At 40.6% G+C, this 14,164-nt stretch overlaps 1 protein-coding gene across 1 annotated transcript; it reads left to right on the top strand.

Moving 5' to 3' along the window:
- Window positions 1-643: 643 nt before the first annotated feature.
- On the top strand, window positions 644-14,164 carry cers2a (ceramide synthase 2a). The gene is made up of 12 exons (XM_085395711.1): window positions 644-1,071; window positions 6,852-7,025; window positions 7,180-7,297; window positions 7,634-7,752; window positions 9,038-9,095; window positions 9,740-9,790; window positions 9,879-9,971; window positions 10,762-10,890; window positions 11,511-11,617; window positions 12,347-12,500; window positions 12,636-12,768; window positions 14,008-14,164. The coding sequence occupies exons 2-12, from the start codon at window positions 6,853-6,855 to the stop codon at window positions 14,037-14,039; spliced, it is 1,167 nt and encodes a 388-aa protein (XP_085251837.1). The 5' UTR covers window positions 644-1,071; window position 6,852; the 3' UTR covers window positions 14,040-14,164.

Genomic DNA, 14,164 nt, shown 5'->3' with positions numbered 1-14,164 from the left:
GAAACTGGGAAGCTATCGATTCGAGGGAATCCTCAGGTCACATTAAAGTGATACGTGTTATTATGATCTAATAATATAAAGTAGTGGGTTGGAACCCCTTTTTGTCTTCAGCGCTTCTCTTCACAGCACAGATTCAACAAGGTGCTGGAAACATTTCTCAAAGATTTTAAGGACATCACACAGTTGCTGTAGATTTTTCAGTTGCACATCCGTGATGAGACTCATGGACACGGTGCTCCATTACACTGACCTATGGTGACTTTGGAGGACATTCGAGTACAGGCGTGCTCAAGAAACCAGTTTGAGATTATTTGAGCTTTGTGAGAGGGTGTGTTTAATTCTGGAGACAGCCATCAGAGGATGGGTACACTGTGCTCATAAAGGTATGGACATGGTTGGCTGTGACATTGGCACCATGCTCAGTTGATACTAAGAGGCCCAAAGTGTGCCACGATAATATCTGCAAAATTACACCACCATCATCACTGATACGATCTGAATGTGGAAGCAGTCATTTAGACACAGGCTGAATGCCTGTGTCTAAATGACTCTACTACTAAAAAGAGGCGCGTTTCCGCCTCGTGTGGCACTAAACACTCCTCATAGATGTAGACTAGGCTAATGTCACTTTAAATAGTCTTCCCCCGTCTCATCCTCTTTTTACTTGATATCTACCATATCCAACCAATTACACAACCCGGCAGTTCAGCGGAAACAGCTTTAGACTACTTTGATGAAACGGGGAGGGGGGAAAAAAACACAAAAGTTATTGACATCCTCTTTGGATCCAGCTAAAATCACGACCCCAGGAGAGAGTTTAGGAAGAAAAGTGCGACACGGGCTTTTGTTTTTTTCTTGACTGAGAATGTGGCGAACTTGTGGTTGGAGGAAAGAGTAGATTACAGCTCACTGAGCGGTCAAGTTGGAGCGACTTTAATGGCGAGAACTAGCTGAAATCTCGTCAGCTGCTACAGGAACAGAGGGCGAGCAGAAGCAGCAGCGGCAGCGGCAGCATCAGAGCCGCCGCCATACATTTTAGGACTACCTGCTTACTACAAACAGCGGAGAGAGGTGAGTACGGCACCGTTACACGATGCGGTTAAGACCGTACAAAGCTCCCTCAAAACTTTAATTCCTTTACACTTAATCTCGGACGCACACACTGTTTTTCATTTCTGCTATTTTTAGACAGAAACAGGAGAATCGCCCTCCCTGGAGCATTTACGTGAAGTTTCAGCCGGGCGGGGGAAGATACCCATGAAACTTAGCTGACACACGCCGTCTCCGGTTCACCAGTTAGGGGGACGTTCAAGTAGCTCTCACACTTTAAGCTAGCAGGCCTTTACTTGTCCCGAATGTCGGTTGTGTTTGTTTTGTGGGAACACCGCGATTAAAAAAAAGAAGGTCATGAAAGTGTGCAAACCGCAAACAGCCGCCGTTAGGAAGTTGTTTGCTAAAGATAAACGGCCATTTATATCTCTGAGCGTGCAATTTAAGTGCCCGCAGAAGAAAAGTTTTCTAACGTAAACACTCAGGGGAGGTTAGCCTGGTTTATCTTGCTCTTTTGTAGAACTCTCATCAGGCTGAGTATTATAAGTGGCACTCTGTGATAAGAGAGTTAAGAGTAGTTGTTCGGGAAACTTATTCAAGGCTCCATCTCAGTGAGTCAGACAGGCTGTTCCGCTATGTCCGGGAGACTCCCCGCTTGCACCACGCTTAATCTCATGCAGCCACTCCCTGCACACGCTTACGCAAACAGCGTAGATGGTGTCACACACTAACTGGAAAACTTTACAGAGGACGTATGAACCTCACTTTTTAGCTCCAGCTTTCAATTCTTGTGTGCTACTAGGGTAGCTTTGCAGGCCTGATTCAAATTCAAAATAATCTTTATTCATCTTTTACTAGGCTTTGGTGCAGCCCTCTCTATTCATAATCTGAAACCAATTTGTAAAGCTAGCTTTCCTCTGATTGGCTTGTCTTTGGTAAACAAAGTTTGGGAAGCTGGTGGGTAGAGCCACTTCTGTAAAGTAAGGTGACACAGACTCTTTGACCTAACAGAATGTCAACCACAGATGCTATAAAAGATGGATGCAGCTTCCAGGTCAGAAAAATAAAAGCCGGTGCACAAGAGCCTTAGACCTGCATACTTTTAGTTGGCCACCAATGGATTATACATGTTGAGAGTATAAAAAAAGTCACTGTGAAAAATCCTTAGACCTTCATTCTACCAGAAGCTCACTGATAGCAACTGTGTAGGATGAAATGAATGATTCCCCAGTCACACAGGGGACTGGCAACAACCTGTCGTAAGTGGGTGGAAAATATTAATATGATCGAGCCAGTAGTCAAACAAGCCTATAGACTGGTCAGTGACCCACTGGCAGCCACCTGTTGCTAAGGAAAAAATATATATTCCCAACTTGTTGGCAAAAAACATCTTGTAATTGGATTCATTGGTTGATTGCTGTGATCGTTCTTTGAATGCAAGTGATGGACTTGTCTACAATTTCCAGCTATCCTCTGAGCAGTAGTGAAAAGGTGTGACACAAACTGGAGATGGAGACTCTTTTCCTTCAAAGTAAAAGCTACAAAGTAAAAGCTGCCAACATGTTGGCTTGGCTAGCGCCAAGGCACAACTTTTACTTTGAAGTCAGGGCTCCTTGATTTTCATTTGTGTTGCACTTTTCCAAGTTGTACTACTAGTAGTTGGTGAGGATTTGCAGACAAACATCAGAAATCACAGGCAACCTGGCAAATCTGCTAGCAACCAAAGCAATCACAAGGAGTTTTTAGTGCAGCACCTTCTTTGCAAATGATTTCAACCAGCAACAACCAGCAACTTTTGGGAACCACTTCAAGGCAGTGGCCAGTTTTGGGTAATAGAAATTTTTGCTTAGCAACAGGTGGTTGTGTCTAATATATTGGACAACGTTTGAGCAGTGATGCATGATATCATGCAAGAAACCTAGAAGTCTGCGGTAAAACACTTTAGCATATTAGGTCCACCTTAAAATGAGTTGGTTGTACAGGAATTGATTCAGCAAGATCTGTACAGTATTTATTTTAAGTGATTCTTAATTTAAGGTCAACCATTTCTTAACTCACAAAATAAAAATGATTAAAGTGGCACCAGTTACATTTACAGTTGTCTAACTCTTAAATTCAAAGTATTGAACAGTTGCAGTTATTAAGAGAGTAGGAAAATATATCCTTTATCTATCATATATCATGTAAGTTCTACCGCAATAATGTGGTTACTTTATTTAAAATAAACCAACAAAAGAAAGATGAGTTATGATTCTTTATAGTACATGGACAAATTGCAGTCTGTGTGACTGGCCCTGATCTCATATCCAGTCTTATTATAAGCAGCTACTGTTGATTTTGTATGTGCTAAAAAGGAGGAAAAGCATTTTGAAAAGGTATGAAAGTGAAAGTTGTGATTATCCAGTGAATCCTTTAGCCTTAAGGAAAACTAATTGTCTTCTCTGTACCTCTGTCAATTTAGATTTCAAAGGAATATTTTTAAGTAGTTAAAAATGCAGAAAAACTGGGCAGAAGATATTGATCATTAACTGTAAGAGACCTAGACAGCTCTCACACAGAGATAGAAGAGATGAGATTTGTTATGAAGCAGTCAAAATCATGTGGGAACAAATGCATGCAGTTTGAAGCTTAAGTAGTACAAAAGCTGGTTAAGAAAATATGCGACTTTATATCAGCTTATCGCTGAGCGGCTGGTGTTCTTCCGCCAACTATTGATCTCCAGTCAGGAAGACTTGGAGGAAACGTTACACCATCAGAGCAGATACTGCTGCTGTAAAAAAGGCAGGTGCTGCTGTCACTTACCTATAAACTCTTAGGCCTCTGGAATTTTATTGCATGTTATCGCTGCATTTTTTCACTTGCTTTTAAATGTTGCTAGTTTAGTTTGGACCAACTACAGGTACAAATGTGTACCTCAAAGCCTGAGCGGGTCGGTTTCCAGTTCCCCGTGTTAGACAGCAAGTCCTTCTGCATGTTCACCCAAATTCCATAAATCACTCAGGACTGAATAAACCTGCACTCATTAACATATCTATAATGTTTTATAGAGAACCCATTCTCCTTTTGTAAAGTTCAAAAGACTTAACCTGATCTGCAGTCAGCTAAGCAACATTGTGGACACTTTCAGAAAAGGGTTTCTCACTGAGGCATGAGAGTTGACAAACAACAGGAAACAGGTTGACTCAAATCAACCTGAGTAACTCTAACAAACAAGATAGTTGATATTTGACTGCGGCTGTTTCCAGATGAGTCGCTGTATCTCTGAAACAGCCGTCCCACTGAAGCCAAATTAAGGCTGACCGAGCAGATTCGAAGCAGGTTAAAGTCCACACACACATAAAGCTGGATTTTCCTCTTCAATTTTTAGCAACAGAAAGTTGCTCACACTGTCACAAAACACTGTCTGCAGTAAAAAATGTGAAGCAGTAAAGCAATGTTCCGACTCAAATGGCCCGAATCCATAGGTGACTAAACCTCCTTTGAGGTTTTGCCTGTAACTACGCTGAGATCATGCAGTTTGTTTGACTGCAGATTATGTTGCTGTTTGCACACTCTAATAACAAAGCAGTCATACTGCTCTTTAGGTTTCTGACTCTGCTCCTTGTTTTTGGTCCAAAAATTAAAATCAAAAGTTCGAAATTTAAGACATCTCAATCCAGATTTCACTCGAAACCTGGTTCATGACAGCACTGGTTTCCCTGGTCACATCATTGTCTTTGGAAGAAGATTAGAAGATTCTTTAATGCCTTTATGCAGTTACATAAAAAAATTCTGTACGGTAGTTCTTTGGCTAAAAACACAACAAAATACTGCTTCATAAACATCCTAACATGTTATGACCTACAAACGCCACCATTACTTTGTGCGTTAGGTGCATGCTGGGTCAGTGATGTAATCTGGTTGTGCTCCAAAGTGTGGTCCCCACAGGTTTCCTGTGGATAAGAAGAGGAGAAAAGACCAGGACAGTAGATGAAAACAACCTCCAAAAGATCAGTGCCTTTGGTACATTCAGCTGACTATAAATCGGAGTACAACATAACCAGTGGCTGGATGGCAAAGGAGCTGTAAAAAAATTAGTAAAATAAAAATACAAGGGGCAAGGAAAGTCTAGTGTGTGCGTGCGTGCGTGTGCGACTGCAAACTACTCCTAGGCCATCTGAATAAGCAAACTCAGGCTCTTACATATATATCATATATTGCAATGTCATCATGGTGCCTGTAATCACTTAGCAACAGGCTAAAATGACCCTTTTTAGCATTTATGTCCCTTTAGTGCAGAAGAAGAGCATTCTGCTGTTGTATTTTCAAAACGGCATAATCTAAATTAAAGCCACAAAAGTTTAATTATATATGGTTTATTAATATGTCATCACCTTGCCTGGCAATGATCTAACATCAAGCTAAAATGATCCATTTTTAGCATATAAGCAACATCTGCCATCCCCTCCCCCCTTTCTTTTTCTTTTACCATTGCTATCATTGTGATTGCGTATATCAGTTTTCCAACAGCACAAAGAGACAAAACAATACTGTAGCAAGGGCATGAACAAGTCTAAGGAATACGAAAGACGGGAAAGACTCCTTTCCTGTAACGTAGTAAACTTTGCACTACCTTTGCAGGACAGGTTGCTGTGAAATAGAACGAACAGTCATGACCCTGATCACAGGGGAATGTGAGAAACTGCAGCCATCCATAAGTGTTCAGTTTTGTCAGATTAATTACTCTGATGGATATAAACCCCTCATATGCTGCTATACTGTGAAAGGTAGATATGGAACATGTTTATGTGTGTGAACGTGAAACTCGAATTAGATTGTTTGTTTGTTTTAAAGTGAAGGAGCACATGATGAAAGTGCACTGAAAATCTTTAGTTGGGGATCCCTTTTAAAATAGGAGTGTTCAATGTGACCCTCCTATTATTATTATTATTATTATTATTAATTTGATGTCTCAGGCATTGAAAAGCAACATTTAGAATTCATGCAATGCATATCCTTTTATACATTTCCTCATCAGATTGTCTTAGAGGCTAACCCCATAGTTAGAAAGTTGTATAAAAAGAAGTTGCCCTGACTTCTGTAATTGCTTTGTTTAACATGTGTATGATGAAATCCACCGTAATCATTGTGTTAACTGAGCTTGTCAGAGCAGTTGTGTAGTTCTCTTTTCTCTAGAAGTTACAGTGGAAATGAATAAACACCACAAATGGTGAATATCATGTTGTCTCGCTTAAGAGATTATTAGTACACGCTGTTGTGCAATTTCCTGTCTGCCGTTCAGATAAACAGTATGTCATTAATCAGTGAGTACTTATTTAATTAAACACATAATGGCAGCTGAGCTTGGGCGCCGCAGCATTTTGCGTTAATCTGCGGATAAGACTTTGCTGTCAGACATCCAGCATGGCAACTGCTGGAGATGGTACCTGTTTTTCTTTTTGTTTTTTCATGCTGACCCAGACAGTTTATGTATTTGTTTTTTAAATATTGTTGTGTGTGCTGGAAAACACACACAACAATACTGCCTTCAGTACTCCCATTTATCTAGAGCAGGAAGTGTAAGAGATGGTGTGTGTTGGAGACGCTTGGTTAGATTAATAACTTCCAATCAATACTAATTACTCTCAGCTTTCAGTTTGCAGAGCTTCCTCTCAGGATACGGTCACGGCTGAGTTAGTTGCTGGGTTTATCTGATAGAAAATCTAGAAGGAGATCACCAAGCAGACAAAATATTCTTTTTAATACTTGTCTTAATTTCCTTCCATAACATGCAGACTCCTCTCTCTGTGTTTTGTCTATAGGATGCTGTCTCGGCTGAGTGAACTGATATGGGCGGACTGGATTTGGTTTCCTGAAGGCCACGGCTGGGCTGACTTGACGGATCACGATGGCAAAGTGTTCCCTAAACCTCAGGACCTCTGGGCTACTATACCCATCGCTTTCTGCTTCCTCATCATCAGGCAGATATTTGAGCAGTGAGTTTTCTCTAACACTTGTGTCCCACACTGTCATTTGCCTATTAATCTACACCTGTCTGCCTGGTTTGCATGTTTCTTTCTGACAAATATGAAATGATGTGTAAGCCTCATTTTCTACCCAAGTGTACCCCTTCTCCTCCTCTTCCCCTAGGACTGTCGCGATTCCTCTGGCCTCTCTTCTGGGAGTGAGTGACAAGCAGCGTGTTCGTGCTCCTCCAAATCCAGTCCTGGAGTCCTATTTCTGCAGCACATCAAAGCATCCCAAACAGGTACCTGTGTTTGCATACGTCACAGGTGTTTAATTCGTACTCTATGCAAGATTTTAGTGTTTAAGGTTTAAATAGAAGAGACCACGATAGATTTATCTAAATCTAATGTGGTTGGCCCAAGCAGTGTCATCGAGCCGGTACAGAAGTATCAGATGGCTGCTGAAATTGCTATAGACTCCCATGTTAAAATGCCCAAAGTCACCTATGAAATTAACATATTTAAAGACTTCTAGTTAAGGAAATGTATTATACACTTTATGAGACATTTGACTGACATCATTGCAACTATAAATACAGCGCTGACTCTTCTCTTCTTTGTTCTGCTTGTCATGTCAGAGCTCCATTGAGAGTTTAAGCAAACAGACAGGGTGTTCAGTGCGACAGGTCCAGAGGTGGTTCAGGCGCCGGAGGAACCAGGACCGACCCAGCAAGCTCAAAAAATTTAGGGAAGCAAGGTAAAATAACAATTTCATATCCTTCTACCAAATCTGACACTTCAGCTTCAAAGTATCATGTTATAATAATAATTTGCTTTGGTGAGAATACAGGTCCCCATGACAGTAAAGCCACGTGAAGGAGGCTTTTAATAGCATTTATTTTAATGCATTTTTCTTTTTTATGCATCGTTAAAAGACCATAAAGCAGCTCTATCTGCTGTCACTATGGTTGATACTTCTATTTAACGTGGCAAAAGTTTCATATAATGACGTCAGCACATGTATATAATGACGTCAGAGAAAGGATATTCTTAGTATAGTCATCTGAGACACACGGCTGTGGCTGTGAGCAGTCCCACCCACGTGCTGTTCAAATCTTCTGTTTGTGAGAGCCAGCCAATCAGAAGAAAGCGGCCTTAAAGGACGAGGAACTTGTTTTACACAGAGGATTTTTCATTTTTCATTTTCATTTATTTGTTCATTTTCAGGCACAACAAATACCTATATTGAACATAAAATGCACAAAACAAAAAACAAAAATTGCCTGAAAAAGGATGAATGCTGGACTGCACAATAGCCTAGTAAAAGATAACTAAGCATTATTCTGAACTGTCAGTCGTGCAATGCTGGTATAGTAGAGTCTAAGAATAAAAACATGGAGCTGAAAGATGGCAAAATAGGCTGTGTTTAAAGCGCACATCTATCACAGTAGAGAGCTACAGCTTTCTCTGTATGCTGAAACATCCAACAGGTTGCACATCTAGAAATGGCCCAGTCAACTGTCTTAAAATGGACTTGTGTCAGACAGTAAGAGTGGCTCATTGGATGTAACCTTGCAAAGCTTTTTGTATGAGCTGTCATTACGACAACAATAAAAAATGTTTTGTTTATATTATCCATCACTTATCCATTGTGCACAGATGACTGTTTTATCATGAGTACCTTGGGTTTTAACCCAGACACACCCACAAAAAAGGGAGCAGGACATTTTTTAAATGCTGTTGCAAAACCGCCCATATTGCAGAGAGGATACTGACTGCAAGCAGAAAAATGATAGATGCCAGATTTAAAAAAACACTGAATGTAAACCAGGTGTTTCCAGGCAGTAGTGGAATGGGGTTTTCTAGTTTATATGTAAACTATATGCAAAAAATAAAATGGGATCACTTCAGAAGCAACATTAGCACAGTAGGAACATGTCTTGGTGTTTTTTGCATGTGCCATGCCAGTGTTACGATATTGTATGATGAAGTCACGCTTTACCAGAACTACATTTCTGAGATTGTTGTGCGCTCTCTTCCAGTTGGAGATTTACCTTTTACCTTCTTGCTTTCTTTGCTGGCCTGGCAGTCCTAATTGATGTGAGTATACTGTCAGAAATGTTTGCACAAAGCAAAGTTTCTCTGCAAACAACGACTATGCAAAGGTTAATAGAAGTAAATGCATTTCTGCAAGTTGAAGATTGTTTCCTACAGTGCGTCTCCTGAGATTCAGCCACAAAACTGACCAGCTAATTAAAGTTATTTGTGTTCAGCTGGAGCTGTTTTTTGTACAGAGACAGAAAAAAAAAAAAAGGAGAGTTAACATGTAAAGCGAGTAAAATCATAGAAGCTCATGGTAAGGTTTGAATTGTAACTTGATTCCAGCTGTCAGTCATCGTCGTCCTCTTCACTTTGGCTTTTACGGGCAAATAATAGGGGGATTCCAGAAACACTCTGGTGACTGTATTTGTGTGGGTAACGCAAGGTGAAACTTCACTTCAAGTTTGGATATGTAACATCTGCGTCATGACTAGAAACACCTTTGTGCTGAGTGAAAACATTTGTTCTGTTCTTTGGTGAAATAGAAAGTCTCTTTGCTACACAGAAAGACAGAAACTGAACTGTGTCTGCACGCTGTGGGATGCTGTGCTTGTATTGCTTGTCATTTGTGTATTAGAGTGCTTGAGCTGTTGTGTTGAACACTTAAACCATCACTAATACGCTGATTGTGTCTCTCCTCTCAGAAACCATGGTTCTACGATGTGAAGCTGATATGGGAGAACTTCCCAAAAATGGTATTTAAAACTGCTCTGTGGCCTTGCTTTCATTCAAATAATGACCTGAGCAATGGCTAAAATAACTCTTCTTCCTCTACTCTCCCAGCCGCTGCTGCCTTCACAGTACTGGTACTACATGATTGAACTAGGCTTCTACATCTCACTGCTTTTCAGCGTAGCGTCAGATGTCAAGCGAAAAGTAAGCGATACTGTTTTGTCTTTAAGCTCTGTTAGATGTCTATCCTATAAAACCCCTCAGCAACCCTCCATCCAGAGAATTCACCCAGTGAGTGCGTATGACACTGAGAATGTATTTTGAGGTTTGGATATTGATTTTCTCCTCAAGTCCTGACTTTATTGTATCGAGTGGTACTTTCTGCATTCAGAACGGCGTTATCGATGGTGAATGGTTCCACTTTATCGTCTCTTTGCTAAAGTCATAGTGAGTGAACAACAAACGGAGCTGCTCCTTTGGTTGGATGCTGTTGGCTTTTTAGCGTCTCTGAGTTAATGTGTGACCAGAGCTCTGTGGAAATCTCACTGTGGAGAGACTGATTTACCATTTTGTCCACAGGTTTGCATGTTGTTGTAAGCAAACTGTGAGGCCTCTGTGCCACGGCCTGTTTTGTAACGCTGGTTCACAAGTTCAAGGAACTAATCTTTTAAACCGAAATGTAGGATTTTTTTTTAGGCTTATCTGGGAAGCATCAGAGCTGCAATCAGCTTCCGATTTGAAGATTTGTTTTGTAACTTTCAGTTGAGTTTTTCTTTTCTTTCTTTTATTCTAACTCTTTTGAACGTGTATTTAGTTTCTTTTTATACCGCTGAAGTTCTACAATCCTCTGCGTGCAAGAAGTTAATGATTTGTAAAAGTTGCATCTACCAGACAAATGCGGTCGATTGGTGACCTATCTTTACAGCTTGATCAATAAGTAACTAAATCTGGTGGATTTCAGTTCTTGCATCATCCGTTTCTGTCTTTTCGCCAGGATTTCAAAGAACAGATAATTCACCATGTGGCCACCATCGCCCTCATCAGTTTTTCTTGGTTGGTCAACTACATCCGGGCAGGGACTTTGATCATGTTGGTTCACGATGCCGCTGACTATTTAATGGAGGTATGACGACAACCTGCTAACATGGCAGGAAATGGTACAAAATGAATGTATGTAATCACACAGCAGGTATCAAGCAGCCCTCTGCCTTGATACCTACAAACACTGCAGAGTACCTCCATGCTAACCTTAAGAGCATTGACTGCCTGCCCTCTAGAGGAAAATGCATGAAGAGCTAACTCTCATCTCTCTCTATCTACCCCTCTCTACCTCTATCGGTCCATTTTTCTTTCTGTCATCTCTCTGCATCTCTTTTCTTTCTTTACTTTTCTGTCTGTCCATCTTTTTTTTTTCTTCTATTGCCTCTTTCTTTCAGTTTACCTGTCTCATCACTCCATTTTCACTATCTGTGTCTCCATATTTCAGTTTCTTTCTTTCTGTTTCTATTTATTAATTTTAAAGAGACAATGCAGTTTGACAGTTTGAATACAGAGAAACTGATGTGCTACACATCAGTTTCTCTGTATTAGTTTCTAGCTAATACTATTTTCCAACCCGTGTCCCTTTTTGAGATTTTATATCCATAATGCAAAAACATTTATAGCAATGCACTACTATCATACAAAGCTATGAGAATGAATAATTGTGACTTTAAAATGAATGAATGCTTTCTCTCTTTAAAGTCTGCCAAGATGTTCAACTATGCAGGCTGGAGGAGGACCTGCAACTTCATCTTCACCATGTTTGCTGCAGTTTTCATTGTCACCCGCCTCATAATCCTCCCCTTCTGGTAAAAAATAAAAAGAGTATAAATACAAATAAATGTTTTCCGTTGTTAGAAATGGTAAAGGATACAGTTACAGGATACAGTGCATCATCTGTGTAATTCCTTTGTGCCTCAGAGGTTAACCAAAAACTTTTAAAGCCATTAGAGAAATGCGCTGTTGCACGGATACCAAGCATCTTCATTATCATGATGGGAATTTTCCAGTGTTTTCTTTTGGGCACTGTGGTAAATTACGTCACTGAGCACAAATGGCTTTTGAGAGATGGCCTAACAGGTTGTTCCGGTGTCCTTCATGTTCATGTTTTGCTCTTCCTCGCTGTGAAAGGACTCCACCCCACAAGTGGAGGTGTAAGGTGTCCATACCAATATTGTCCCTGGTTCTTAGCATGCGTCCTCTCTCTGTGTCACAATAGCTGCTGTGTACACGTTCGTAACAGGCAGATTCATTCACACAAATTCCCTCTGGGGTGGGAAGCAGGGGAAAAAAGTACTGTGATGAATAAGCATTACTGGTGCTCTTTTTCAGTTAATGCAGCACTGTGCAGGTAAATGGGTAGTTTACTTTATTTAGTAGAATTTTCCTAAATTTGCTCGAAACTTCCTCTGACTTTATTCTGGAAATGCAACAACAGAGCCATTGTGGAGCCTCCTGGCTCCTCTCAATGGGCTGTTGAAGCTGGCTGTAGGTGGCTCTGACTGGACTCTCTGTTCTGCCTTTGTCCTCTCATTCAGGATCATACATACGACGTTTGTGTACCCGCTGACTCTCTACACCCCCTTCTTCGGCTTCTACTTCTTCAACGGGTTGATGTGTGTGCTGCAGGTCCTGCACATCTTCTGGGCGGTGCTCATCCTGCGCATGGTCGTCAAATTCCTGCCGGGCAATGTGAGAAACACCCGCTTTTGCATTTCTTGAATTTATTAAACCGGCCGTGTAACACAATCACCTCACACTACCAGTTGTAAAATTTTACCCCGTCTCATTTTTTGTTTTTTGTGGTTTTTGTTTTTGGCTCATCAGGACATCGTCGAGGACGAGAGGAGCGATAAGGAGGAAACTGAGTCAGACGATGAAGACGGCGATTGCGAGCGTAGGGAAAAGTCTAGAAACGGGCATGTGCAGAACGGCCACACTGTCCTCAACAACAACCACAGTAAGAGGGACTGATTGGACTGTGAGGTCTGCACGTCAAGTAATGACAGGCCCTGGTCTGAAAGCCAAAGAACGTGAGCGCGGCAGGTTGAAAGGGGGCAGCAGGCACCACACACACACACACACATCCATCCTCCTTTCTTAAACCCGGGTAGTCCAGTTGAAAGCTGACTGCGCATCTTTGATTTACACTAAATGAAATGTGGGGAAGACTGCCATAGACAACCATGATGGTGCTTCACACCAGAGCAGCTGAGTGGTTTCCTCTGTCTTCTCCCCTTTTCTGTTTTTGTTTTTTGTTTCTGTGTTTCTTTGTTCTTTTTTCTTTTTTTTTGTGCTGTTTGCCAAGATTTTGCGCTGTTGACCAAGTTACACGTCCAAAACCCACCTGCTTGTAGCTTCATGTTTTAATACTGGAAGTGTTTTCAGGGGAGGCCGTAGTAGTTCCTCCTTGTGGTCAGTTAACACTCTCCTGACTATTACCAACTTTATTATTTTGTTCCTCTGTTTTTGCTCTAAATAACCAAACTGAAGTCAGTGACCTTGTGATGAGCACCATTCTGAATTGTGGAAGTGACTTTCTGTGGACCATGTCGGGCTCTAAGTCCATTTACTGAAGTCCTGAGTTTCAAACACCCCACTCTGATTCATGCAGATGATTTTTTTTTTTTTTGTATTAGTGTGTCTTAAAATCTTTTCTTTTGAGAAGCCAAACGCACACAAGATCATTTTAAGTCTTAGTTTTGTTTTTGCCTAAAATTATTTTTGATTTGTACAGTTTTTATTTTTATTTGTTTCAGTCCAGTCCATGGTTTAAATTTGGGAGCAATTTGTTTGAGTGTAACCGAAAATTGTTTAGTGAATCTTCATCAGCTGAAAGTCGGTACCGTTTCCATTTAGTGTTGTTTTTCCCATCACAACATGCACTTTATGGGTTCTTCTGTAGATCGACATTGATTAATACTGGAGTAAATGGGCTCGATGGCGTTTTGATTCAAGCTGATTGTCCTTTTTGTTTGGAGTATGATTTAGATTTTTTTATATTTATTCTAAATATTTTTGTTTGTGTTGTAAAAAGAAGAAAAATAATGGAAATCTTCAGTAAAAGAAAAAGAATTACACCCCAGAGTATGGTTTACATTTTCTGTTTCATTGTAATGTGCAAAGGCCTTCATCATTTCAAGTAACTGTTTAAAGAAAAGAAGAAAGAAAAGTGATTTCTGTCCCTTTTTCATCACAGACGTCCCACGATCTCTGAAAGCCCGTCGATGACTCAGCTGCCTGTGGCTCCTTCTGAAAAGCTTTGCTTCTACTCAGTTGTTTTTATTCTGCATTATGTGCTGCTGAGATGTAAAATTCATAATGACCAGAATGATAAAGATAAACATGGATAACAA

Source organism: Rhamphochromis longiceps, linkage group LG22, assembly GCF_057381845.1.
Source record: "Rhamphochromis longiceps isolate RC_006_pf linkage group LG22, R_longiceps_female_GT1.1, whole genome shotgun sequence".
Lineage (NCBI taxonomy): Eukaryota > Metazoa > Chordata > Actinopteri > Cichliformes > Cichlidae > Rhamphochromis > Rhamphochromis longiceps.
The sequence above is the reverse complement of the archived record's forward strand: the minus strand, read 5'-3'. Positions and strand labels throughout refer to the sequence as shown.

Bases quoted from the DNA above. Each gene is read 5' to 3' on its own strand.
- cers2a (XM_085395711.1), top strand. From the start codon at position 6,853: ATGCTGTCTCGGCTGAGTGAACTGATATGGGCGGACTGGATTTGGTTT. The intron at 11,618-12,346 runs GTAAAAAATAAA...CCTCTCATTCAG, and splicing joins CTCATAATCCTCCCCTTCTG to GATCATACATACGACGTTTG. The intron at 12,501-12,635 runs GTGAGAAACACC...TTGGCTCATCAG, and splicing joins TCAAATTCCTGCCGGGCAAT to GACATCGTCGAGGACGAGAG.